The sequence below is a fragment of the Scomber scombrus genome, chromosome 6 (genome assembly GCF_963691925.1).
Source record: "Scomber scombrus chromosome 6, fScoSco1.1, whole genome shotgun sequence".
NCBI lineage: Eukaryota > Metazoa > Chordata > Actinopteri > Scombriformes > Scombridae > Scomber > Scomber scombrus.
In genome coordinates this window covers 17,798,765-17,825,547 of record NC_084975.1, presented here as the reverse complement: position 1 = coordinate 17,825,547, position 26,783 = coordinate 17,798,765, and the positions used below count along the sequence as shown (strand labels likewise).

Sequence of the window (26,783 nt, the reverse complement as noted above, 5' to 3'; positions counted from 1 at the left end):
GAAAGAATGTTGTTCTAAAAAACCAAAAAAAAAACAAAAACAAAACACAAACAAATTCAATTTTCAATAGCAACAATCAGATGACTTGCAAACTAACTGATACAGTCCAAAGTCCAAAGGAACAAGTTTAATTTTGTGGAACGTATTCCTACGTAAACGATTTGGCGTTTAAGTGCTTCCCTGTTTAAACCAATCTAACCAGTCAGTCAATATAAGGCTATGTTCAGTTCACTTGTAATGTCTGGATTTGTTATGCACTTACAGGGGACTCTTGTTGCTAGGCTGAGGATCTTTTTAAAGAAATCTTCCCCTGCAGAGAGCATGCGCAGACCTGTTGAACATATCATTGGCCAGTGATGGGGGTGGAGTGCATACCAGAGACTCCACGGACTATCTAACAAAGACTGCGATGACTGAACAGCCAAAGTTTGCCAAGTTTGGTTGTTCTTCTGATTTTGTTTGTTCAAACTTTTTTTCCCGGTCAAAACAAATAATTTGATTAAATCAATCATGTTGTCATATTGCCACAAGCAGGTGGACTTCTCTCAAGCATTGACACTTGATTCATGTTCAGTAACAGTTTTTATAATAGGCCTTACTCTTAAAGCAGCTTTTCAATCCCACTTACACTAGAAATATAAGTACAAATTAACTTTTAGTTGAAAATAAGTACATTCAAAACAGATGTTCCTTAAGTGTGGTGCATGTATTTCTCCAAAAAGACTCCAGAGAGTGGGGCATTGTCTCAATTACTCCTTCATCATAAATGGTGGTTATCAGAAAGCCTACATCTATATCAAGAAGTCTGAACTATGTTGCACAAAAAACAGGGAATAAACATGTTATTGCTGGTGTATTATCATTTCTGTATCACATTCACCCTTACAAGACCCTCAGAGTAACAGGGTCATGGGAGGCCTGTGTTATTTCACACCAAATATTCAAAAATATAGTCTATATGGTCTGTTGTAAAAAGGGAAGCATGGAAGTACACACACTGGTGCAAAGAGTAATTGTATTTTTCAAGCCTATCTTCACACATTTACAGTAACATTGTGCCACTATGCCACATTTGTCTTCATAAAATTATCTTTAAAAATATAAAGGTTGTTTCTGTATGAGTGAGTGGTAAAAACTGTTTAGCTTGATTTGACTGATTTACTGCTAAGTGTCATGTGTGGCCGTGTGTTAGTAGCAATAAGCGCCATATAATTATTTTGGTTGTTTAGAAAAATGTTTCCAACTTTATTGCTATGTGTTTTGACTGAGTAAATGGGAGTTTAAGCGGGTTTCAGATTGCTAACTATTGCTAGCTTGACGAGGCTGGAGAGGAAGTGGAGTTTGGCTTACGTTGAGAGGAAAGTGGGCAGAGCCGCTGAAGAATATCAGCTCAGGGAGAGGCAGAGAGGAGGACACGCACAGCAGAGGAGCAAGGCGTCGAGGACGGAGAGGAGAAAGAGCGGAACGATGCGGCCGAAACACCCAGCAAATCGACGAAAAACGCCAAAAAATACGCCACCAACCGCGGCAGATGACGGGGGATAGCCACGGCCTTGGACATGGGTAAGAACTTAAGAGCAATCATACATTAATAGCTGTAAAATACAAACTAGTGGTGGACGGCAATATGGTGGAAAGAACGACAGTCAGACGCAGTGTTGTAAAAATGGCCATGGCGTGTTGTTAGCGAACAATAAAGAAAACCTTCTAGAGAGTGTACATTGCTCAAAATATTGTTTTAGAAGATTGAATTTGCATGTTTGCTCAACCCTGTATCGAGTTAACTTCGTTCACATTTGGACAAGCACATTTGTGCTCGACCTGTTTGGAGTTATTTCAACCTACGCATTTAAAATTTGCTTTGTCCTTGAAAGGGCAAATGCCCTTGTCTGAATTTGGTTGACAAAAACCACAAAAATAAGCGAATGTTTCGTTTTTTTTAAATGCTGTATTGAGACTGAGTGACAACAACATAACAAGCGTCAGTGTAATTTTGTTAATTTTCACTATATTCGTTTTTTAAGGGTTTCCTCGAATTGCAAATTGAATAAATATCTAAAAATTCGACACATTTCACACAGTATTCTACCACAGAGTGTACCAATGTAGTCTCTAACAAGATTTAAGTAAGCGTTTGATGTTTAATACTTATTATTCAATAATTGATTAAATAAATTGTGGGAAGTTATAAAAATGCCCCAAAATATGTTAATTAGTCACAATACTTCCAATGTAGACATTACACATGAGCTACACTTGATTTGTTTGTCAAAAAATGATCTATATGTTAAAAAAAAACTTAGGTATACTTCGAAATACAAAATAGGGTGTTGGCTTTTAACCCTTTGAGGTACTGAATGGAGAAGTAATTTAAATATTTACATCAGTTTTGCTTTTCCATCTTACATTAAACCTGCAAGACATGTAAAGGAGATTTTTTTCTGCCAGAATGCATGAACATAAGTATGTGAATTTGAAGAAACACAAAGTACTGTATTAAAACTATGTAAAAAAAAAAAAAAAAAATCATCTTAATATCACTGTCTCCTGGATGAGGTATGGATTTATCCACTTGTGAAAACAAATACTACCCATATGAAAAAAAGACGATATACAATCTTTTCTAAAGTATATTTGAATCTTTAACTATATATTGATAAATCCAAAGGATTAGTACCACACTGCACAATACACAATGCCCTCACTGAGCTATTCCCAATAGGATATTAATGTTAAGGACTTTTTTTGAGCCACCAAGATTAGCAAATACATAACATTTTCCCGTCAAAATATGCACCCATTTCTTTATGATTTTCTTAATATGTTAATTACATTTGACGCATAAAAAAACATTTAAAAGAAAAACAAACAGTTTAGGTAAGTCTGATTTTGTTTAGTTTGACTACAAATGTTAATAATCACGTTTTGTATTCTACAGGGATTCCCTTGATGTTTTACACTAAAGAAGAAAGGAGATCATCTGATCCGAGCAAAATGGTATGTTATTTTTAACCCGTCCAGGCTGCAGTAGCGTCTTTGTATTTACTGCCATATACACGTAGCCAGTAGGGTGTGCTGTTGTCACATTTCCTCTCTGAGCATCAATTTTCCTGTTTTAAAGGGTTGCCATTAAGCCAACATGGAGTCGTGAATTGAAGGATTTGGGCGACGTGCACTGCAAAGTCGATTTGTAAGTATTATTTTAAAAATAGATTAAATACCTTTGGAAGATTCCTTGCATGTAATATGTGCATTGAACTCTTCAAATCTGTCAAATCATAGTTTGAACTAAGCATACAAATTGAATAAAAAGAATGGGCAACATGCATATTCCCGCTTTTACTTTAAACTGTTCTGCCCCTTAGTGATGCAGTGACAATGTAAACGTCCATTACGAATAATAGCAAAGTGATTAATTACGTAAAGTCGGACTGGCATTTCATGATGAATTTTCAATCATTTCCTTGACTTAATTTTGTGGTCAGTTGTAAATTAAATTCATGTGAAATTCAGATTATTTAAACCCTTAAGTGGTTTTAAATTTAAACAACCTAGCATACTGCTGAAATGTGATTTATTTATTTATTTTTAAATCTTGAGACAACCCGTCGTTGTCTTCATCGATTGATTGCTTGCAGCGCCGTCTTTTCTTGCGTATTTAGTGCGATTAATATTTAATTTCATCCTTAACGCAAGTAATCAATTCATAAGATTCCTTAATACAACTGTAATAAACATAAGGTCAACAAAAATCAAATGAGTCAGATCTGTCTTATGTTCGTGTTGGACATCTGACTAGCTAGCTAGCCCACAATACACAGTCTTAGTGATTATTCTTCTAAACGTAACCCTGCCCCATTTAAGAAAATCACATAGTGACAGTTATCACATTACATTCACATCAGCTTTAAAACAATGAATAAGACAATAAATGAATTTAGTGTGTGTGAGAACCCAAAGGACGCGTTAGATTTTGCTTTATTTTCCATATTCAGTAAAGAAACTGACCAAGTTGTTGTATAGGAAGTAGCACATCACCTTCCAACTTAATATACCCCTGCCTGAAGTTGGTGTATCATGTGATGTGATTGGTTGCGTTTCGTAATCAAATATTTCGGATTGCTTTACCATTTCACTGCTTACTTGAGTGTTACATCTCCACTTTAGAGTTGTACTCAAAATAAGGAGTTGAACTAAATCTCGTAATCTCAGCTGGCATGGATAATGTTAAACATGACTCTGATTCACGCTGTGTATATCCTTAGCACATAATGCGTCATAAATCTGTCAGTAGTTTAAAAATATGTTTAAATACTGTATGCTAATCTGGTCATACAGCACTCAACAAATGCAAATTGTGGTATGTAGATGGCATGACAACAGTCTTGTTGATTATTTACTCATGCCACTACTTTAGATTTCTAACACCCAAAAACAACAAATCTCTTGAGAACCCCCAAATGTCAGCGAATAAACGTGAATAATATGATCACTCTCTGCCTTTATTGGCAGCTGTGCTATTATTTGCTGTCAAAAATGCGTTTGCAGTAAATATTAGAAAAGCCTTTTTTAAATTCAGAGATGCACTAATGTGGAATGTTTGGAACAATAACGGTTAACCTATTTGTGATCAATATGTATAGCTAATAATGTAGCCATTTTGCATCTCCAAAGCATTTACACTACTTCACAGTTCATGTGTCATAAGAGAAAATCAATTTTTTTATAATGTATAAAAGCATTGTATATTTTCCATAGGCACTACTCAACTAAATCAATCTGAACACAGAAAAGCTTTTTTCTTTGGTTTCCCTCTTCAAATGTACTTTGTACAAAGAGCCTACAGTGAGAAATCCCCTCAAAAGAACCTAAAGGCAGAATCCTACAGTTAGCAATATAAAATTATTTTTAATTTAATTTGGCTATATGACAACTCTGAGATGTAGTTGTTCCCCAAGAAATACACCACACCCCAGTGTGAAACGTACACAGTGACGTGTGTTTTAGTTGCATCTGCACATCAGAACTACATCTGAAGTCTATTTTCCAAAACCCCTCAGAGTCGTTGAGGTTGTAATAAGACATGTAATCAATTAAAATACCTTGTCAAATTCCCATCAGTGAAACAATAATAACCATCAATTGCTTTATTTGGCTTTTCATACCTAGTAAATCCCTGTAGAATGCATTTAACTACAGAATGTTGAATTAATCAGCAGAACCGTTATATTCTGCTGTTATGTTCTAACAATATGTTGTTAGTAGCTGTGATTGGGAATATTGCTGTAATTAAGTAAAATATGACAAGGTGCATGTTACTCAGGCTTTTATAACTCTATTACAAATGGGGAAAAATAGGTTCCAAATAGAAAAAAAACAACAACAAAACTTGGAAACCTTTTCTAGTCTCAAAATATTTAATGATGCAAACATGAGAGCTAGACTTAGGCTTAACATAATTTTGTCAAACAATTTCCAGCTTTATCAGTGAATAGCATATGTATAGACATTTTTATTAATCAAAAGGTATTACTCTGCATGTCAGAGAAAATTGTGTGTCTTGTGTTAATAAATCATCACATTCAAATGGTTTCATAGCTGAAAAAAGTAGTTCATCATATTAATCATCATACTCTGCTGCAGTTTACCTTTTAAAACAGAAGAAGGGTCAAACATGTTAATGCCAGCCACTTGTTTTCAATGTCTGAGTGTATCTGATCTGTATCTTACTATATGATATCATTCATTGTTCTCCTTATCTCTCCCACAGCAGAGACATGGACTGGTGTGAAGGCTTCGAATTTTGAAAAAAAGAAGACAGCTCTGTAAGTTTTTTTTCTCCATGTTTGACCAGATTATTTAATCAAAATGTGATGAGTTGTAAATGTAACTTTTCAAAAGCTCAGTGTTCAATTGAACTCATTTAGATTTCCAAAGAGGTTGAGCCCTCCTCACTTCTATTTTAAGCAGACCGCCCACATTTACATTGATGCTATTCACTTTTAAGTTTTTAAGGCTAGCAAAAGACAGATGTTAGCAGGTAGAAAACATAAACAGAAGCGCTGTTAAAAGGGCAAGTTTGTTAATGTAACTAGATGGTAGTGCATGTGCAAGAATTTTCACATTGTGTACATGCTCACTATTTAGAAAATAAGATGTATTTACTGTGACGTTAGGTGGACATTGGCAGTATTGCCTCAACATAGCCACACTTCTTCAAGAAGTATTCTCAATTCTTTCAGTTTTTGGCCTTAAAGTTGAAAACATGATAAAACACTACCAATACCATGCAAATGTTTTATTTTATTTCACTGTGGTATTTTAACACTTCAAGAGCTATGAGGGACTTTTCTGAATTTTACCAGTGGGTGTATGAACATTTGCATTGTTTGAAGGGTTGCTTTAGAGTTTTTGGATGCTATTGTGTTTTCCATCTGTTGATCAGTCGTGCCTTGGCTTTGGTACCTGATAATGTTTTTGTCAAACCAGGAAATGTATCTTAATTGACATTTAAGCAGTGTTTGCTCATATTTCAGTGTTTTGATGTTTTGACCATCATTAGTTTAAACGTCCTCGTTGTTGCGTAATGAAGTTTTACACATATCACATGACATGACTTAGACTTAGGCAAACTCCTAACTTGTCATACCCCTGGTGGACAGTCATTGAATTTTTTGTTGTGAGTTATTGGAGCATTTATTAACATCTTACAGACTTCATTTTGCTGATAATTTCGAACCAACCAAACAGCATAGCAATTAATTGGTCTACAAACATTTGACAAAACTTACATTGCTAGTATAGCTTTTTGCTTTCCTGGCTCCTAATGCGAACAATTCCTGTGTGGGAGCTTCTGTCAAATCTATTTATATCATTTGATTACTAAAAAGTTGTGTCTCACTGGAATTTTTACAAGTTAAAATTTGGCTGTACGAGAGTATTTCAACAGCTTTGATCCTAAAAGGAAGAAGTTATGAAGCATGATTGTAGACTTGTCCAAATCTGTAGCTTGTGTTCTACATGTCAGGTCGATATGCTGGATTCTAGGTACAATTTATGGGAATAGTGGATTTCTTAACATTTTAATACTTTTTTAAAACAAGTGTATTCTTATAAATGCTCATATTTCAGAATGGCACATGCACTTTCGCAGTGCTAGCTAACGCAACGGAAAGCTAGCTACGTATGTAACTTATTATCTGTATTAATTGTAGTGCAGTTTAGCATGCCTTCTTTAACTGCTGGACAGTGAATCATTACTCATTTCAGTTGCACTGTGGGCTTACAACTTTTCCTTCTTTTTTTATCCTATCAAGACCCCATTCAACTGGATATTGCTGAAGTGGAGACAGCGTTGTTTAACGTGAAGATGGCAAGTGATTTGGCGGTTAGCCAAACTTTGACAAGATGAAACCTTTTTTCTGACTGGATTTTCACTTTTTGGATTTTTACTTTTTACGACAACATGGACACTGGAACACCGTTGCTGGCTGTGTAGTGGACTCGTTAAAAAAATTACACTGTTGTTTTTGGGAAAGAAAATCAGCCTTTGTACATTTGATATTCAAATGTTGTTTTTAAATAAAGTGTATGTCCTCGTATTTTTTTCTTGACTTTGTTTCATTAGCTGTGAACATGGAAATTACAAATGGATACTTGCGCAATGTTTTGTTAACGTTGAAGTCTTCTGAGCTCGGCAGTTGGTTTTAATATTAGTTAATCTATTCAACAAATTAGTTTCGTTAGCAATGATTTTCTCTCACTTATCATCACGATTTGCCAGTATAATTTAAAAGCCAGTGTCAATGCTTAAACTCCGAACTTGGTTGACGAGTCTGCTAAAGTAATGCTTTCATATTCCAGTTTCCTGTAAATGAAATTAGCCCCTCGATTGACAAGATAAAAGGAAAAATAATTGATAAATCTGCACCCTTTTTGCTCCTATTATTCCTACTAAATCCTGTCTCCGTCAATTAAAAACAGTTGACAACACTTATTTGGGAAGACGGCATTACAAATAGTAAAAATGGGATTTGGTGTGAACAGAAATGGTTTCCAAGGGCTCTCTAAAATGGCTCCTGGTTGTCCTTCTTCCTGTCTGAGCAGGAAGTGATGCAATTGCTGCAAAAAATTATATTCTTTTACAGCCTCTCTGTAATTCTTCTTACCTAAATGAAGTAAGAAGAAAGGTGTCACTTTGAAGGCTTATTTTATACAGGCTGAAAACATGTGAGTTTATATAAAAGCAAAATTTAAACATAATAAAAGGGGAGGGACTTAAACATCACCTGAGTGTGGGGTAAATGGAAATAACGTCAATCAAAGGCAAAGCTTTCAGAGCTAGGAAGGAGCTCTAGATGGCGGCTGAGCCTTAGGAAGGGTGCCATGGGCTTTCGTCAGACCGTTTTTCTTGCCTGATTTTCGGCCGAAACCGCTTCTTTTTGCTCATAAGTTATGGCTCTAGTCATACGATCGGTGTTTTAACGGGAATTTAAGCGTTTCGTGTGTTTTTTGGACTGTTTATTCGAGTCGTTGGAGCCGTCTGTGCTGGGGGAGTGCTTGTCGTTGTTTTCCATACTGGGCTCTGGCAGCCATGGCGCGCCTCCATTTTTAGTGTGCTGCTCGCCTCTGTCGCTCTGAGTCTGTGACAGTACATGAAGACAGAGAAGGCCTACAACATTTTTTTTTAAAACAAGACTCCCTTATTTTGTAAATTATTACTTAAGTTATTATTTTTAGTTTGCCTTTTTTTTTTTTTTTTTACCCGAGTCGGATAGTTATTTAAACTCTGATACAGCGAATCTAATAGTCGGTTTATAGGCTACCACCTTTCTCCACATTGAATTGGTATGTTTACATTGTGTAGTGCCTAAATTACTGATTTTCTCACGCTTAAATCTTATTTTTCCAAACCTTCATCTGATGACGCAGTTACAATTAATTGCATGCGGCTTGATCCGTGGACTATATTGAAAGACATACGTTGAATATTTCACTAACTGTAACAGCACCTGTCATTTGCTGTTTGCTGTAATTTTAAATAAGCGATAAATAATGAGCCTCAAATTTCTCGATTTATTGGCTTTTTCTCTTCTCGTGTCGCACCGCCTGGGATTGAACTGCCACCTGAGCAAAGGCAATCTTGTGGGACTTGTATGATAGTTCATGCTTCCTCCAACTTTTTGACAGTAAATACCTGGACAAAAGATCATCCTATCCAAAAAGATTTTTCAGGATACTACGATGATGAAGACTAAAAGTAAAAAACAAGAGGATGAAGGCTCGGCCCAAAGCAATGCATCAAGGTATGATCCGAATACTTCTTTTTACCCTTTTCATATCTGGTTTGATTGTTTACCTTGTCAAGCATGGTTGATCACCTGTGTATACATTGGCGACGTGGTTTTGATGAAGTGCACCACTGTCATGAATGACCTTGCTATTGTTTAATAGCCACACCCTGATTTTTCCTACCATTTCTTACACTCAATACCGAGGTTTCAGGCCTCTGTTAAGACATCATTGTCCACAAGATGTATGTGTTAGACCCAAGGAAAACTTATTTGTCCTGTATTATATTGCAGATGTTTTGCCACAAACGTCTCCTATCGCTATAATGAAATGTGACCTTGTCTTACTAGTTGGTACTGCATTGCACCATTTTTATCAACGTTGTTGTTTGGTTTTTATTTATTTCAAAACAATGTATTGCTTTGGTGTTCCATATGGTCTGAAACATTTCCACTATTTTGTATGAGTTATATGTAACATACTGTGCAGTATGTTTAAGCTTAAATATATTTGCCTGTAGCTACAGTTTTTATTTTCTGCCTACTTTAAAACAATCTGAATCTTTACTTAAAGTTTTGACCAAGTTATACAATTTTAAGAAATTCAAGTTTTGTCATGCATAGTTATTTCTGCTATTAGAAGCCTTACTTCTTAATAATGTTAATGACTTCTACGTTATTTTGTCTTATTTTAGATACATGGAAAAACCTAAAACAACTTCACTCAACATTGGTTGTGAAGTTATGTCAGTGTCTACATGATCATGTTACACATTTTTAACCTATAGCTTTCTATATTTGTTTCCAGGGGAGGGTTATTTTTACTTTTGGTTCTATGGGTCTTATGTGAGTGTACAGTTTCAATACAAACATTTGTCTTCTGAAACATGCTGATTGTTTATAAATATAATTACATAATTATTTCTTTCACTTACCAAGCAAGATATTTTATCCATTGATGGGACCCAATCACATACATTTATATGTGACTTTAAAGTATCATTTAGTTTAAAAGGCACTTCTTGTCTTTATTAATATGAAGCCATGTGAAGATTAATGTGTAAATTGTGTGTCTGACACTTGTGAATGTTACAGCAAAACAATGTTATTTTCTTTTTAAATCTGGGTATTTTATATTATTGCATTTCTTGTCAAGTAGATCATATTGAAAGGCCTGTCACTTTTAATATGGTGACTTATTTTATTTTATTTTTTATTTTTTTTACAGAATTGTCTCTTTATTATAAAGATGGTGAATATTTACATATGTGTATTTATCCTCCACAGGTATCTTAATCTTATGAAAAGGAGTGGAAACATCGTTCTATTTTGATCAATAAAGATGTTTTGAAAAACTAATATCAAATCATTTGCATGTTGTCAGGAATACTGAAACTACACAAAGAGACTAGCCATTATTTAATAAAATAGATGTTGGTTTGTATTTACTATATCAATACTTAGATTTGCTGCCTGACCTCAATAGACTGTTGTGGTTTTAGCTAAAGACACAAGTTTGGATGTTAAAAGCAGGTCATAACCCTTAAAGCATTGTACTGAGTGTACACTGCAGCAGGTTACATCACACTTGTAGTTTTTGGTGTGTGTGATCTTGTGGCAGCCATTTTAGTGTTTGAGCTGGAAGTGAAATATCCCCTCTTCTTGACATTAGGCCAACTTTGTCACTTTGACCAATGAACATTGTGAGCATGCAGAGCTGCAAGCCAGTAACAGAAAATCTGGTGACTCTGTGTAACATAATGTCTCACTGAAGCAGTGTGTATACATGTTCTCCTGAGTCTCAAAATGGCCCTTGCTTTGCCTGCCCAGCTTTGCTCACTTATCTGTATTTAAAAGTCTGCTACATGGAGGAGGAACAGGAAGAGTTTAGACACTGGAAAGCCTGAATGCTGTGCTCCTATAGGCTACATTTCCACCTAGCAACACATCACCCAATAGTAATTTGAGATTGTGTCGTTGTCCCGCCCACTTCTGACCTCACTTAAAGCGGAAGGAGCCATGCACTTCCGAGTTTGGTTATTGAAGGAGCACAAGGGACAGACTGTGCTTTCTGTTAACAGTTGTATCATTATTGTACCATCACTTACAATGAAATTATTATTAAAAATTATAAAAATGATTTCATTCAGGAGCCCTTTCAGTATTATTTGTGTATTAGAGACTATAGAAATGGTTATTCGTAACACATTTAGCATTATAAATATAAATCTTTTCACACTTTAAAAAACACCCACTATAGACATTAAAAACAAGGCTGTTTGCAAATCTTAACCTTTTTGAAAGGCATAAACACACTTATATTATATTGTTTTTTATCCATGAGGCTTTGATTGCAGGGATTGTTTTTTGAATGGGTTACAGTGCCCCCATGTGTCCAAGGTATGAGGTACTGCTGGCACAGAAAGCAGACAAGACAGGTCAACATGCCAAGCAAGATATTTTATCCCTTTTTCACCCTCAGTTTAAAGTGAGTTTAATTGTGTTTATATACAGACATACATTTTAAAATTCATTACAGTACATACAATGTAATTCTCAAGGGCTTTTGAAACGTGAAGCTTCTTGTTTGCTGTGACACTAAGCCGTATGACATTTGTCTGAATAAATTACATGAATTGCCGGTGGAGGTCATGACATCAAATGGGAAGAAGCCACGGGATGATTTTGAAAGGATAAATAACATTTCTGTTTCAAAAAATTGTATCAGGAATTTATGCACATTGCAAATGTATATAATTGTACATTATTTACACAGATTGTTTATTGTATATAGTATTTGATTTCATTTTATGTTATTTATTTTTATCACTTTGATCCTTATGCGGCTACTGTTGTGTAACTTTTGAATTTCTTCTTAGCGGGATCAATAAAGATGCCATACCTTACTGTACCTTAATATTTATCCTTTCTTTAGCAATTCTTTTTCACCTTTTCATGCCTCAATAAATCCTCCAAATGAAACGATCTGACAAGAAATCAAAATTTTGTTAAGAAATGGCAATAAACATTGCTTAATTTTAATTGACATGCCTAAGTGGGAGTAATGACACTTTAAATGTTTTTTCCTAGAATAAATTAGTTATTGTAGTATTTTCTGATTATATTACTGTTATACTGCCTTGTGAAATTTCAGTTAGGTCAGTTTTAAGTTGCTATTGCAGCTGTATGAGGGAGGGGATGAATGCTTTACAATTACTGTAAGAGGATTTGTGTGCCTTTAGAAAGAATGAGATAATTATAAGACTTATGCCATCACACTCTTCCTGTTCCCTAGTGAAAGTCAATTTTAAGACATTTTCCAATTGTTGCCTTCATTGCCTGAACTCGCATCTCACAGTGTTGTTGCTGAGTGTACAGAAATACTGAAGCAGTAGTTCAGCGAATGCACTGCAACGTGGAAAGAATGAACATGTTCTTGTTCCTGTAGCAATTCAGCCTCAGAAGAATCCAACCGCTCAGCATCGGAGTCGGGGAGTCAGTCAGAGAGCGAGCACGGCAGCGAGAGGAGGAGGAGATCCCACAACTCCGAGTCACACAGCTCCTCAGAGTCAGAGAGTCATTCAGAGTCAGAGAGCGAGTCTGCAGAGTCCAAATCACAGCAGACGGCAGCAGAGGTCAAAGACAAGCCAGTTAGAAAGAAGGAACGTCTGGCAGATGTGAAGAAGGTAAAGGCCACTGAATTTTTAGAGAGGCAGCTAGATTGTTTGTGGTGACGTACTATTTCTGAAGCAGATTTAAGGTTCCTGTCCTCTTATAATGAGGGCTTAATTGACTTTGTGTAATCGGACTCTAAACCTGATTATGAAGCCTTAACTTGCGGTTCACTAAGTAGTTGCTTCCTTAGTTATGCAAGGTTTACTTAAGCCACTCTCAACTGTTTTTGTGTGTAACTGTCCTAATTCCTTACTACACACTGATGCTCATCAGGTTTTAAGTATGTAGCATTAATAATAATTTAAAAAAAAAAAGAAGGTATACATACTCCACTGTAAAAATAAAATAATCTTTCTCAGTGGGAAATGTATTTAGCAGTGGCATTTTCAAAGTTACAGTTTGATTGAAGTCAGTTGGCATATATACTGTATACATTACTGTTAGTACAGCACTGTAAAGTACATTATTATTGTGTAGTATTAACTTGTGTTAATAATGTTATTTGTGTAGTGTTGCAGAAAGTCAGTGGTTATCTGACAGCAGATGTCCTCTGATTACAGATGTGGGAAGAACATCCAGATGTGTATGGAGTCAGGAGGTCAAATCGCAGCAGACAAGAGCCGGCTCGCTTAAACATAGGAGCTGAGGTATGCAGATAAATAACAAAAGTTTAAATTAAATAGCTTGAACAAGAGGAGTAAAACAATACAGACACATGGTATATGGTAATGGTTTAAAATACAAGCAATTGCTGCCATCTAGTGGACATTATGTAGAAGTGTCATAGTCACCTTTCACACAGGGAAGGAGCTGCTCCTGAAATGTGTGTGTGCTGTGCCACTGTATTTACAGGGCAGCAGTGACTCTGAGGGTGAAAGTCCCAAGAGGAAAACATCACGTTCTAAAAAGAAAGAGTAAGTATTAAGGTTGCAATCATTCGGGTGATTCAATTACTATTTTATTGTTTTCATAAATAAATACATTTCATGTATAATTTGACCGTACAGCACCGTATTTAAAAAAAACTTTTTGAATGATGCCATGTTGAGACACTGAACTCCTCTGTTAGCAAGACTTTTTTGTTATTGAAGATGTGACCCATACAATACTTCGTCAGAGTTCATGTCCGTTTGTGTCATTGTGCTGCCAGTCTGTAATCATATTGTGATTCTTATCATTTATGCTTATTTGTAAATGGGTATCTGTTTGCTCCAAATTGGCTATGGGCTCAGTTAGTTTCAGCCAGCCAGGTGATTTTATGCATTTACATCAAATTTGATCGGTCAGATCGGCGGCTTATCCCTGATCAAATTGGGTTGTGTTGAACACCCTATGGCCAGTACTGTGGAAAAAAATGGTGAAAATAGCAGTGATGGGCCTTGAGGGTGAACTTGTGGCATTTCTTTGTTGTAAGAAATATCTGGAAAGATGATGACTCAAATGATGAAGAGGAGGAGGAGGAGGATTCCGACAGTGCAGACAGTGAGCAGGAAGAGAAAAAAGTTAGATCCAGACGACTTCCTGCTAGAAGGTAAGAGAGAAGCGAGGCCTGGCCATCAGACAGCTACCCACTGGTCATCTCCAATTCATTCCATATTGTGTGATCAGTTGTTTAAGTGCATATTTATCCTTTTCTTTGGTTTTAAGTTTAATATCTGAATGCGGCAGCCAGATGTTGTACAGTCTGAAATTTGAAATTCAATCTAATAATAAAACATGATACAAATATAATTTTTTAATCCTAAAAAACACAGCTGGCCGTCAGCTGCAGTCAGGTGATTGGGTTTGTGAAAATGAACCAGGAGTTTATTCCATTATCGTTAAGCAGTCTGCCTGTTTCTTGGCTTAACTTAATGTTTTACAGACCTCAGACCAAATCATCAACAAGCAAAAAGCAACTGTCTCAAAAAGGAAGGAAGTCCAGGAAACAAGAGTCGTCCGCTGAGGATGATGATGATGATGAGGACAACGATGATGATGAGGATGAGGATGAGGAAGACACTCCAAAGAGACAGACGCGAAGAAGGGGTGCAACAAAAGTCAAAAGGTGCCTTTCTGAACCCAAAGTGTTTTTTTTCTTCCTTGATATTTTGATGCATTTTTGGTACTTTTACCTCACAGTTATGACTGAAACCTTGTTGTTTAATTACTTATTTGGTATTTTAAACTGACAAGTCCCACTGTAAGATGTTTCACATACTTATTTCTTATCTGTTTCTTTTCTGTTGTGTTACAGTTATAAAGAAGACCAACATGACTTTGAAACAGACTCTGACGACCTGATTGAAATGACGGGTGACGCATGTGACGAGCAGCAGGACGATGACAGCGAGACCATAGAGAAAGTGATGGACGCTAGGATAGGCAAAAAAGGAGGTGATGCATTTTAATTTGTCTCTCACCATAGAGAATAATAAACCTTTTATCACGGTTAGTAATGAAATGTATGCAGTCTAAAATATGTTTTACTAATTGTTTCGCTGTTCTAGCCACGGGGGCGTCCACAACTGTCTATGCTATGGAGGAAAATGGGGACCCATGTGAAGGCTTCGACCCCGAGAATGATGAGGGGGAAGCTCATTATCTGATCAAGTGGAAGGGCTGGTCTTACATCCACATCACATGGGAGAGCATGGACTCTCTGACACAGCAAAAGGTCAAGGGACTAAAGAAGCTGGACAACTTCAAAAAGAAAAACGATGAGCTCAATTCATGGTGAAAATCCTTACTTTTAGAGCAAACATTCAATTGAAACGGTATGTCTTTTCAAGAATTGTCAGAGTTCATTGTGGTTGTGTTTGTAGGTTGAGGAGGGCGTCCCCTGAGGATGTTGAATTTCATAACTGCCAACAGGAGCTCCATGCTGACTTGAATAAACAGTTCCAGTTTGTGGAGCGTATCATTGGTAAGAGTGTTTATACTAACGCTGCAGATTTCAGATTAATATGTGCAACAGATTATTTAATTTATCCTGAAATGAATTCTATCATCAACAGCAACAAAAACAGGAAAGACACCAGGATCCTCTGACTTCCCCTGTAAGTCCTGTTTCTAAATGTTCACATTACTGGAACATCCTGCTTTTAATGGTGCTGTTGGCTTGTATATTTTACACAACAATCAAGAGATGTGTCTGTCTTTAAAACTTGCAGCACATAGTCACAAGACATCGTCCTCCAATGAGCCTGAATATCTATGCAAGTGGATGGGCTTACCTTATTCAGAGTGCAGCTGGGAAGATGGAGCGTTGGTTTCAAAGAAGTTTCAGCACTGTATAGATCACTTCACAAACCGAAACTCCAGCAAAACCGTCCCCTCTAAAGACTGCAAGGTAATCAGAATGAACTCACATGCTCACATCTCCAGTTTATTATCTTAAATTGAAATTAAACAAGATTCTATTTGTGGTTTATAATTAAAGACATTTGTGTCGTACTGTGATCTCAGGTGTTAAAGCAAAGGCCAAGATTTGTTCCACTGAAAAAACAACCATCATATATTGGAGATGAGACTCTACAGCTGAGAGATTATCAGCTGGATGGGTTGAACTGGTTGGCTCACTCGTGGTGCAGGTACGGTGTAAATAAGTATATTACTTTGTGTGGTTTTGGTCATCTCATTTAAAAATAACTGTAAGAAAGGTTCAGCAATCATTTTGTCCTCTTCCTTCTCCTCAGGTGCAATAGTGTTATCCTCGCCGATGAGATGGGACTGGGAAAGACCATCCAGACCATCTCCTTCTTGTCTTACCTGTTCCAACAGCATCAGCTCTATGGACCTTTCATACTGGTGGTGCCTCTTTCCACACTCACCTCTTGGCAGAGGGAGTTTGAAACCTGGGCGCCAAACATGAATGTAGTGGTCTACCTCGGTGATGTCATGAGCAGGAAGTCGGTAAGTTTAATAAGTTTGTTTGGATTTTTTTGGTACATTGATGACCTGAGGGTATCTCAAGAGTTGGTTAGATAAACTTCCACACTGTTTCTGTGTTGAATAGATCCGTGACTATGAGTGGGTGAACCATCAAACAAAAAGAATCCGTTTCAATGCGCTATTAACCACTTATGAAATTCTACTTAAAGACAAGGTAGGTGCAGTGGTCTGTTTTCATATTTTTACCACACAATATTTATGTGCCTGAGGAGAATCAATCACTTACAACGTCTTAATGTTTTACTCCAGGGGGTGCTTGGGAACATCAACTGGGCATTCCTGGGTGTGGATGAGGCTCACAGGTTGAAGAATGACGACTCCCTGCTGTATAAAACATTAATGGAGTTCAGGTCTAACCACAGACTCCTCATTACTGGCACTCCTCTGCAGAACTCCCTCAAAGAGCTCTGGTCACTGTTGCACTTCCTCATGCCTGACAAGTGCGTGCTGATTTAGATCTTTAATGTAATACTGAAAAAAAGCAGTGGAAATGTCAGTTTGAATTCCAAGGAGGGATGAGTGACATTTGTTATCTCTGTTGTGCTCACCAGGTTTGTCTGCTGGGAGGATTTTGAAGATCAGCATGGGAAAGGAACAGATAATGGTTATCAGAGTCTTCACAAAGTCCTTGAGCCGTTCCTTCTCCGACGTGTCAAGAAAGATGTGGAAAAATCTCTGCCTGCCAAGGTGGAGCAGATCCTCCGCGTAGACATGTCTGCACAACAGAAACAATTTTACAAGTATGACATTACTTCTGTCCTTTGTAACCTTTATATTGTACCTGTCTATTAAATATACAGTAGCTGCATTTTTTCTCTCCATTAACTTAATTTGTTCCCGAATATTTCCAGGTGGATTTTAACAAGGAATTACAGAGCTCTTTCCAAAGGCACCCGAGGCAGCTCTGCTGGCTTCCTGAACATTGTTATGGAGCTTAAAAAGTGCTGCAATCATAGTTTCCTCATTAAACAGCCTGAGGATGTAGAAGCTGAAACAGCACAGGAACACCTGCAGGTACATCTCCACATGAACCCTCTTTAGCTTCCAGCATCACCTCAGGATAATCTGCTCTACAACAGATATGAGTTTACTTAACATAGAAGAAAACACTACAGTCACAACAGTGGGCTCAGTCCTAAATGAATTTTTCCTGAATTTCAGTGTTCACACTGTATCTTTATATGTCATAGAATCTAGTTAGGGGCAGTGGGAAGCTGGTGCTTCTGGACAAACTGCTAACCAGGCTGAGAGAAAGAGGCAACAGAGTCCTTATCTTCTCCCAGATGGTCAGGATGTTGGACATTCTGGCTGAATACCTCGCCAAGAGACGCTATCCATTCCAGGTAAGATTTGCACAATTTTGGGCTGAATTTAGTTTTCACTCAGGACTCGCATGCAAAACATATTGTCAGTGCGACATTTGGTTCCGCTGTTTTTGGCTTATAGTCATTCGAGCAATGCTACGGTTTGCATCAGCGTCTTAAAATCTGTTCCACCTGATACAAGATTATGGTTGTTTGGGAGTAAATACCTCTGTGAGATGTGCACAATTTCCTGCTTGGGTTACTTTATTATAGATCTAAAGGGCACATTTGTGAGGCATTTCTGCAAAAAGGAGGTACATGATGGAAATTTAAATGAGAAATGCGTTTAGAGCACCCTTTTCATGCTCCCACTGGGCTCCACTATCAATTTTCTGTAAAATTGAAGCAGCTGTATGAACAGTGTTTCCAGAAACTGAGTTTAGACTGACAGTTTAGTATTGGTGTTTATGATGAAGGGAGATTTTGGAGTTGTCGGGGGAGGGGGGGAGGGGGATCGGGCTGAGGATCGGATGTCAGTGTTGTTGAACACATACTCCACCAGACTGAGAGTTCATGTTGTTATTTATATCAACAAGCTATTTTCTGCTGAAGGCCACAGGACTTCTGCAAGTCACTTAACTCGGATTGTTTTTGCTGACTTAGTCTTTGTAGACTGTTGTGATCAATCTTGAACATGCAGACTCCGCACAATGGCTTGTAAAGCAGGATGATGATTAGTATAGCAGACAGCCGGCCAGGAAATCTTCAGAGGTTAAATGTCGCTCTTTGCCTCTGTCCTCTTTAGCGGCTGGACGGTTCCATAAAGGGAGAAATCCGAAAGCAAGCACTTGACCACTTTAATGCAGAAGGCTCAGAGGTATGTATACCAAAGAACTTACACCACTGACTGATCATCACAGAGAATTAAGTCTGAAATTGTATTTTTGGGCACTAAATATTTTTTCCAACCACAGTAAGTAAAATATCTAAGTTAAAAAAAGAAATGCCAAACACACTCAAATGCACTTTTTTGATTGTTAGAATATCACAAACTCTGGGCAAAATTTCTACTTTTTAATTAACATTTATTCAAATGACTGAAGTGACTCAGTATAGGATCTCCAATTTTTTCTTGGTATACAAAATAAAAGGCATATTTGCTGTTGGTGATATTTGCTGGATGAGATCTGTATTAACAGTTTTATCTGTTTTCTAGGACTTCTGCTTTCTGTTGTCCACAAGAGCTGGAGGTTTAGGGATAAACTTGGCCTCAGCCGACACTGTAGTCATCTTTGACTCTGACTGGAACCCTCAAAATGATCTTCAGGCACAAGCCAGGGCTCACAGGATTGGCCAAAAGAAACAGGTGATCTATGATGACTTTCCCTATAAGGGCACAGCATAATTTGTAAGATTGTTGTTAAGTGAATAAAAAAACAATATCAATGCTTTCCCCTCATAGGTGAATATATATCGACTGGTCACCAAAGGAACGGTTGAGGAGGACATCATTGAGAGGGCAAAGAAGAAGATGGTTTTGGACCATCTTGTCATTCAGAGAATGGACACCACCGGTCGAACTGTGCTGGACAGCAACTCAGGAAACACAAAGTAAGAAATTTAGTAACTTGATTTTGCTGATTGATCATTGATATACTTCTGCATGTTCAGCATTGCGGCATTTGTCTTACAGTTCAAACCCGTTCAATAAAGAAGAGCTGACTGCTATCCTCAAGTTTGGTGCAGAAGAGCTCTTTAAAGAGGCAGAAGGAGAGGAGTCTGAACCACAGGTATTATAGTATCTACATTATCTTCTGTGCATTGAAAACTCTTTGTGTTACATGTTTAAACCAGAATGTCTTTGTTTCTGCAGGAGATGGACATCGATGAGATCCTGAGGTTGGCTGAAACAAGAGAAAGTGATCAGGGCTCAAGTGCCACAGACGAACTTCTGTCTCAGTTTAAGGTCACTTCAAGTTTTTTTTTCGTATTGTTTCATTGCTTTTTAGGATCTGAAGAACTACTTTCAGCCCCGGAGCTGAAAGTCAGGCATCCAGCTTTCTTTCAAACTCTGAGACTCTGCTTTGCTTTGCCTTTGCATATTGCTGCAGGTGGCTAATTTCTCCTCCATGGAAGACGGCACCCAAGAGTTTGATGAGAAGTCCGTGCGTGACTGGGATAATATCATCCCGGAGGAGACGCGACGCAAAATTGAGGAGGAAGAGAAGCAGCGGGAAATGGATATCTTCATGCTGCCCAGAAGCAGGAGCTCTAACAAGCGGGTAAGAAGAGAATTATGGACTTATTTGTCTAAATGAAATCTTGTTTTCCCATTTTCCAGCACTGATTGCTTTTGGACTCTACGTTAAAATACGACATCTGCATTAAAGCAAACTCTCAGCTATTAAATCAGACCTATTAGATTTGTAAGAGTGCAGTGCCTGTGTTTTTCAGGCTCAGGCCAACGATAGCGACAGTGACGTGGGCTCCAAGCTGAAGCACCGCTCGTCAGGCTCCGAGAGCGAGACAGACGACAGCGACGATGACAAGAAGCCAAAGAAGAGAGGTAGACCTCGAGCCCGCAAAAACAATGTGGAGGGTTTCACTGATGCAGAGATCCGCAGGTAAAGTATATCACTGTTTTTTTTCTTCTGCTTTGATTTATTGGTCTCCTTTCAGGAGCACAATTAAAAATGTATTCATAATTGTATCGTTAACAGGTTCATTAAGGCATACAAGAAATTTGGATCTCCACTTGAAAGGTAAGCACACTGGAAAATCATATCAATCAATAATTGGATTATTTGGTCAGTAATAAATGAGCAATTAAGTTGTTTTGGCTCCTTTTCTGTCACTTGTCACCACACAATAAATTGCTTTTTTCTGTGGCCAGGTTAGAAGCCATCGCCCGAGACTCTGAGCTGGTGGACAAGTCTATAGCAGACCTGAAAAGACTCGGGGAACTGATTCACACTAGCTGTGTAGCTGCAGTGCAGGAGCACGAGGAACACCTTAAAGAGAACCCAGTTGAAGGTAGGTTGGTTTTAGTTGTGTAGGCATCTTCAATTATACAGTGGTATCTCAAACTGAAAATGACGTGTGTTATTATTCCAGCCAAAGGTCCTGGGAAACGACGAGGAATTAACATCAAGATCTCAGGAGTGCAGGTCAACGCCAAGTCCATCATACAGCACGAGGAGGAGTTTGAGCCTCTGCACAAAGTGGTGCCCTCCAACCCTGCAGAGAGGGATAAGTAAGCCACCACTGCAAATTTAAGGAGAAGCACAGGCTTTGCATTGTGCTCAAGAGAAGATGTTCAGCAAAGTGCATCCATCTTGCAGATTAAATTTGACATTGTTGTTTTTTTTTAACAGGTTTAAGCTGACATGCAGGGTGAAAGTAGCCCACTTTGATACTGAATGGGAACTGCAGGACGACATTCAGCTCTTACTTGGTATCTATGAACACGGCTTTGGCAACTGGGATCTGATCAAGACAGACCCTGACCTTAAGCTGGCTGAAAAGGCAAATATCTTATTTCTACACTTAGAACTTAGTTGTACATGGTTCTTTAGTGAAGAGGAATAAAACATATATATTATCATAAGCACACACTCAACTTAAATGTATACTGTTATTGTAAGCATTTAGACTAAAGCTGAGTTTTCGCAGTATTAAGAAAACTTTGAAAACAACCTTTACAAGTCAAGATTTGGTCAAGAAGTTTTTCCAAATTGTAAATGCAGTTAGATTTCTCTAATGTTTTTACACAATAATCGGCACTTTAAAATGGTGTACCAGAATATGAATGAAGCTAACATTTATGTACCTCTGCATAGATTCTGCCAGATGACCCAAGCAAGAAGCCTCAAGCCAAACAGTTGCAGGCGAGAGCTGAGTATCTTCTGAAGCTGCTGAAAAAAGAACAAGACAGCACAGACTTGTCCAAAACAGGAGAAGAGGTATGCTGACATTAATCACTGAGTAACCCATCCACACTGTTCCTGAACTCAACCAAGAGACCCACCACCCGCATACAGTAGCTCATCCAGTCTCTTCCTCTAAAGGTCAAAGTGAGGAAGAGGAAGCCTCGGGTGAAAAAGGACAAGATTCTCAAAGATGAGCAAGGCAACGACATCTCCTCCCCCCGCCTGTCAGACAACCCGTCTGAGGAGGGTGAGGTCAAGGTCTGTATAGCAAAACCACTGAAACATGTCATAAGTAGGTGTAGACTCAATTATGCTTCTCTACTGCGGTTGACTGGCGCCTACATTTACATATGATGGTTCTTTATGTACATTATATTCAGGGCCCCGTTGTAGCTGATGTGGTCCTCCTAAAAATATGACTATAGTGTCAGTAATGTTTGATGCCAGAGAGGACAACATAGAGCAGAAGGAAAAGTAATGTGCTATCGTCTATTGTTGCGTTACTGAGAACTTTTTTCTTAGGAAAAAACATCAAAGTATAGACACGTTAGTTCAGGTAAATCAGATGTCAACAACTATAGAGTAACCTCCACGCAGAAGTATAATTCAGCTTTCGAAGAAGACTTTGTCTTTTGGTGTTTGACCCACTGTTGTATCTCATGTTTGAGCAGGATGATGGAACAGACAAGTCCCCTGCCAAGAAGAGACAAAAGAAAAAGGATAACAAAGAGAACAAAGAAAAACAGGGAACTCCTAAAAAGGAGAAGGAAGGGGACAAAGAAAAGAAAGGCGCCAAGCCCAGAAAAGAAAAGGTTTGTGACTTGTGGGGTCATGTGCTTTGCTCATACTGTTTCAAATTCACATGATGGAAAGCAGATTAGTTTTTTCACTGCACTTCTATTTGGTGTACTGAACACAATTATGATGTCTTGTGTTTTTGTCTTTAAGCCTAAAGCAGCCAAAGGGAAAAAGACTCAAGGCCCAGTTCACATTACAGCTGGGTCTGACCCCATTCCCATTGAAGGAAAGGAGGATGATGAACTAGACCAGGAGACATTCAGTATTGTGAGTTTCTTGTTCAAAGAATACATTTTCCCAGGGTCTGGTGTGAATTTGAGGACCATGGAGTCAAAAAGCAGTGCTCGTAATAATTTATATGTAATACAATAATAAGAATTTTGTGTATGTGTCTAGTGTAAGGAGCGCATGAGGCCAGTAAAAAAGGCCCTGAAGCAGCTGGATAAACCAGATGAAGGCCTGTCTGACCAGGAGCAGCTCCAGCACACACGCACATGCCTACTTAAGATTGGAGACCGAATCACAGAGTGCCTTAAAGCCTACAGCGACCCCGAACATGTCAAAACATGGCGACGGTAAGATGATTATATATGATCTTTGTTGAAGTAATAATGAAGCTAAGCTGTTAAACCCTGCTAATCATTATTTTGTGCCTTTTTTGGCAGAAACCTCTGGATTTTTGTGTCTAAGTTTACAGAGTTTGGTGCGAGGAAGCTTCACAAGCTTTACAAAATGGCACAGAAGAAACGATCACATGAGGAGGAGGCAAGTTGCTTGAGTTTCATATTTAACACCCTGGTTATCGAGTGTTGTCTCTACCAACACTGAAATTGATCTGTGACATTTCCAGAAGGAGCAGAAGAAGAAGGAGGACCCTGCAGGGAGAGGAAAACCTTTCAGACCAGAGGCCTCTGGTTCCAGTCGAGACTCCACGGGAACACAGCCATCCTCTAAATCTGCATCTCACTCGACTCAGTCGGGACCCCACGGACACCACAGAGAACCATACAATGCGTCTAATAAACGGCACTTTGGCAATGATGGTACGTGTGGAAATAAATACAATTATAAATATATTGGTAGCACTCTTAAACCTCTTTAACCAGAACAATTTTGTTATTTAATATCATCTTGTACATATTTATTTTACAGATAGGGGAGACTGGCAGAGGGACCGTAAATACAATTACCCTGGTAACAGCAACCAGTCATGGCAGGGAGACAGGCATCATCCGTATGATCGCTACAAGGATCACTATGGTGATCGACGTCCACATGGAGACTATCGCAGCTCAGGCAGTTACCGCAACAACACCTCCCCTCGAAAAAGGCCATATGATCAGTACAGCAATGACCGGGACCACAGGGGTCACCGACCCTATTACGACAGGTCAGTTGATGAAACTTGCTCATATATTTTGGTGTAGTTGTTTTGAAATATAAGGTTGTAACTTCTGTGATTGATATTTCAGGCATCCAGACCCGAAAAGAAGACGTCCTGATGAATTCCGTCCCAACTACCACCAGGGAAGAGATGGGCCTCTTCAGGACTTCAGGAGGATGCCAGAGCACAGGCCAGGTGGCCCACCAGGTCCAGAGCACTACAGCAGGCCCTTCCACCCCGACAAACCTTCCACCCTGGACCCTCGCTCCCCGCAGGCTCAGAAGTCTCCCCAGGACTCCCGCTCACCACTGGAGCGGCCTGCAGAGCTGAACGCCGCCGCAGACCCAAACTGGAACAACAGGAAAACATAAAGTCTGCCAGGGCTGGCTAAGAAACTGATCTGGGTGTTTTGTCCAGGGTCAAAGCCACATGCTGCTGATGGACAAGTCTGGACTCGCCAATCATAAGCTCACAGTTGGAAAGGGAATCAACATGCACCCTCTTTTCCAGCAAAACCAAACTATTTTGCTCTTTTCTCCCACAGTGACTGACTGTGAAAGATTTGTTCCCTGAAGAAAGAAGTTTGCTTCCTCTTGTCATCTTCATGATGGAAAAAAACTAAAACGAGCATCTTTATTTAAATGAATTGACTCGCTCAGTCAATCATGATAAGACTAAGTGGAATACTTATGGATTCTTAGTCCCATGGACTATTATCTAAGGAATATTTAGGATATATGAACTGATGACTGATCTCAATCCTAAAAGTGCCTGAAGGTTTTGGCCTTTCTGAATGCTAAATGTATGGGATTATTCCCAAAGGAACCATGACATGGACATTATGTTTTGTGTTTAGCTTTAAGTCATGCAAATGATGTCATTAGAAGATTTCAGTACAAAAGAATGTGTAATGTGTTATCATCTGCACCTTCAAAATGTTTATCTTGAACATGTAGCTGAACCGAATCATGGAGCATCACCATTTAGGTTTAAATGGTGGCACAATGCGATGCGATGGCCTAAGCCTAAATTCGAATGATTAATCAAGCCAGTAAGTTCCCTCTACATACGAAACAGAAGTTTAAAAAGGTTTTAGCAAATTCATATTCCTCATGTGTACAGATAATCATTATTTCTGTAATTGTGTAGCGATAAAATCATTGCAATCTTTGTTCACTATAACCACTTTCCTATTAGTAGGCCCAATGAAATGGAAGCTTTGTAAGCAGTATTTATTGCAACATCATGTGCAAAGGCTCATAACACTATGACTTAGAACAATCCTTTATTTTTGCCTTTCAGTATTATGATGGTTAAAAACGGTACTTCAGTGTAGATTCATTCATTGCACCCATTTTTCCTCCTATAACTACTCAATTATCTCTGAAAATACTACATGATTAAAACATTTCTTTCCTTATCTATGGTTTGGCAATATTTTTGATATTCACAGACAGTTGCGCTGTTGATGGTAGCTTGTTAGAAGGGTTGTCAGGAAATTGCTGACGACATTTGATTATGTTTATTACCTTGTGTCACTCTTCCTGTGCCAAATCTGGCCCTGCTCTGGCCCTCATTTGTTTGTTATGCCTCTCCATTTGTGCCTTATTTATGTGCGTATTATCATACTGTGTATTGGTTCATGGACAGTACTGGGGTCAAACACAAGCAGGATGTAGTATTAAACAGTCACATTTTAAGGAAATTGCTCTGAATGATTGACGTATTATTCAGTGAAAACCGGTGAAGGGACCATGTATCTTGGTAATTGTTGTGCGGTTCTGTGTTTTCCAACAGAGTTGATGATTTGAGGGAAAATATAAATATAAAGAAATCTTGTGTGTTTTTGTCCAGGGCACTTAGCCAAACCTGTTACAGTGAACAGCCAGCACCTCTTTCTTCCACATCAAGCAAGCTACAGTTCTTGTATCATATGTTCTTTAAGAAAGTCTAAATAATTTATATTTGTGACAAAACCACTCTTCATGAGAAATGTGCTGTACATATGTTTGGACATATGTAATAAACTTTGTTACACGACAGATGTGTTTGATTCCTTATGGGTGACTTGATTAAAATACATTTAATTGATCATAATTGCATCACTGTAATCTCTGTCAAGTATGACTGCTTCAAAAGCTTTCAATAGATTTTCTGGGCTGATGGGCGGAGGAAACACATGTTCAATATTTTAGAAACATGTTGATAGATGACATCACCTGGGTAACACTTAAAGTCCCCCTTATTTAGCTATATAAGCAGTTAATAAATGGTGTATAACACTATAATCTAGTTCTAATATATAGTACATTTATAATATGTAATATAATAGTGTTATTAAGGTACAGTTCTTATCAATTATAACTTCTCCACACAAGTGTTTTACTATATTGTCATTCATTATCAATTTATATACAAGCATCACTTACGCGTCTTACAGGAGGAGTTCCTAGTTGTTGATGATATATTA

General features: G+C 38.1%; 1 protein-coding gene across 2 annotated transcripts; it reads left to right on the top strand.

The window, feature by feature from the left end:
* The first annotated feature begins 1,222 nt into the window (after window positions 1-1,222).
* On the top strand, window positions 1,223-26,355 carry chd2 (chromodomain helicase DNA binding protein 2). 2 transcript variants are annotated; one of them, XM_062421613.1, is made up of 42 exons: window positions 1,223-1,563; window positions 2,939-2,997; window positions 3,122-3,190; window positions 5,771-5,825; window positions 7,317-9,305; window positions 12,739-12,976; window positions 13,526-13,612; window positions 13,818-13,879; window positions 14,380-14,496; window positions 14,830-15,012; window positions 15,202-15,341; window positions 15,455-15,680; window positions 15,770-15,870; window positions 15,962-16,003; window positions 16,118-16,296; window positions 16,413-16,537; window positions 16,643-16,859; window positions 16,963-17,052; window positions 17,148-17,338; window positions 17,450-17,638; window positions 17,750-17,912; window positions 18,089-18,241; window positions 19,008-19,079; window positions 19,419-19,568; window positions 19,665-19,813; window positions 19,896-19,992; window positions 20,076-20,168; window positions 20,314-20,484; window positions 20,657-20,826; window positions 20,923-20,964; window positions 21,096-21,235; window positions 21,317-21,455; window positions 21,577-21,727; window positions 22,042-22,164; window positions 22,270-22,389; window positions 22,803-22,943; window positions 23,080-23,196; window positions 23,326-23,504; window positions 23,595-23,694; window positions 23,780-23,972; window positions 24,082-24,319; window positions 24,402-26,355. In XM_062421613.1, the coding sequence occupies exons 5-42, from the start codon at window positions 9,244-9,246 to the stop codon at window positions 24,682-24,684; spliced, it is 5,433 nt and encodes a 1,810-aa protein (XP_062277597.1). In that variant the 5' UTR covers window positions 1,223-1,563; window positions 2,939-2,997; window positions 3,122-3,190; window positions 5,771-5,825; window positions 7,317-9,243; the 3' UTR covers window positions 24,685-26,355. The 2 variants fall into 2 exon arrangements, with proteins under 2 accessions (XP_062277597.1, XP_062277598.1); XM_062421614.1 differs by lacking the exon at window positions 14,380-14,496 and having other exon boundaries at window positions 1,224-1,563.
* The last annotated feature ends 428 nt before the right edge of the window (window positions 26,356-26,783 follow it).

Bases quoted from the DNA above. Each gene is read 5' to 3' on its own strand.
- chd2 (XM_062421613.1), top strand. From the start codon at position 9,244: ATGATGAAGACTAAAAGTAAAAAACAAGAGGATGAAGGCTCGGCCCAA. The intron at 16,297-16,412 runs GTAATCAGAATG...CTGTGATCTCAG, and splicing joins TCCCCTCTAAAGACTGCAAG to GTGTTAAAGCAAAGGCCAAG. The intron at 19,993-20,075 runs GTATTATAGTAT...TTGTTTCTGCAG, and splicing joins GAGAGGAGTCTGAACCACAG to GAGATGGACATCGATGAGAT.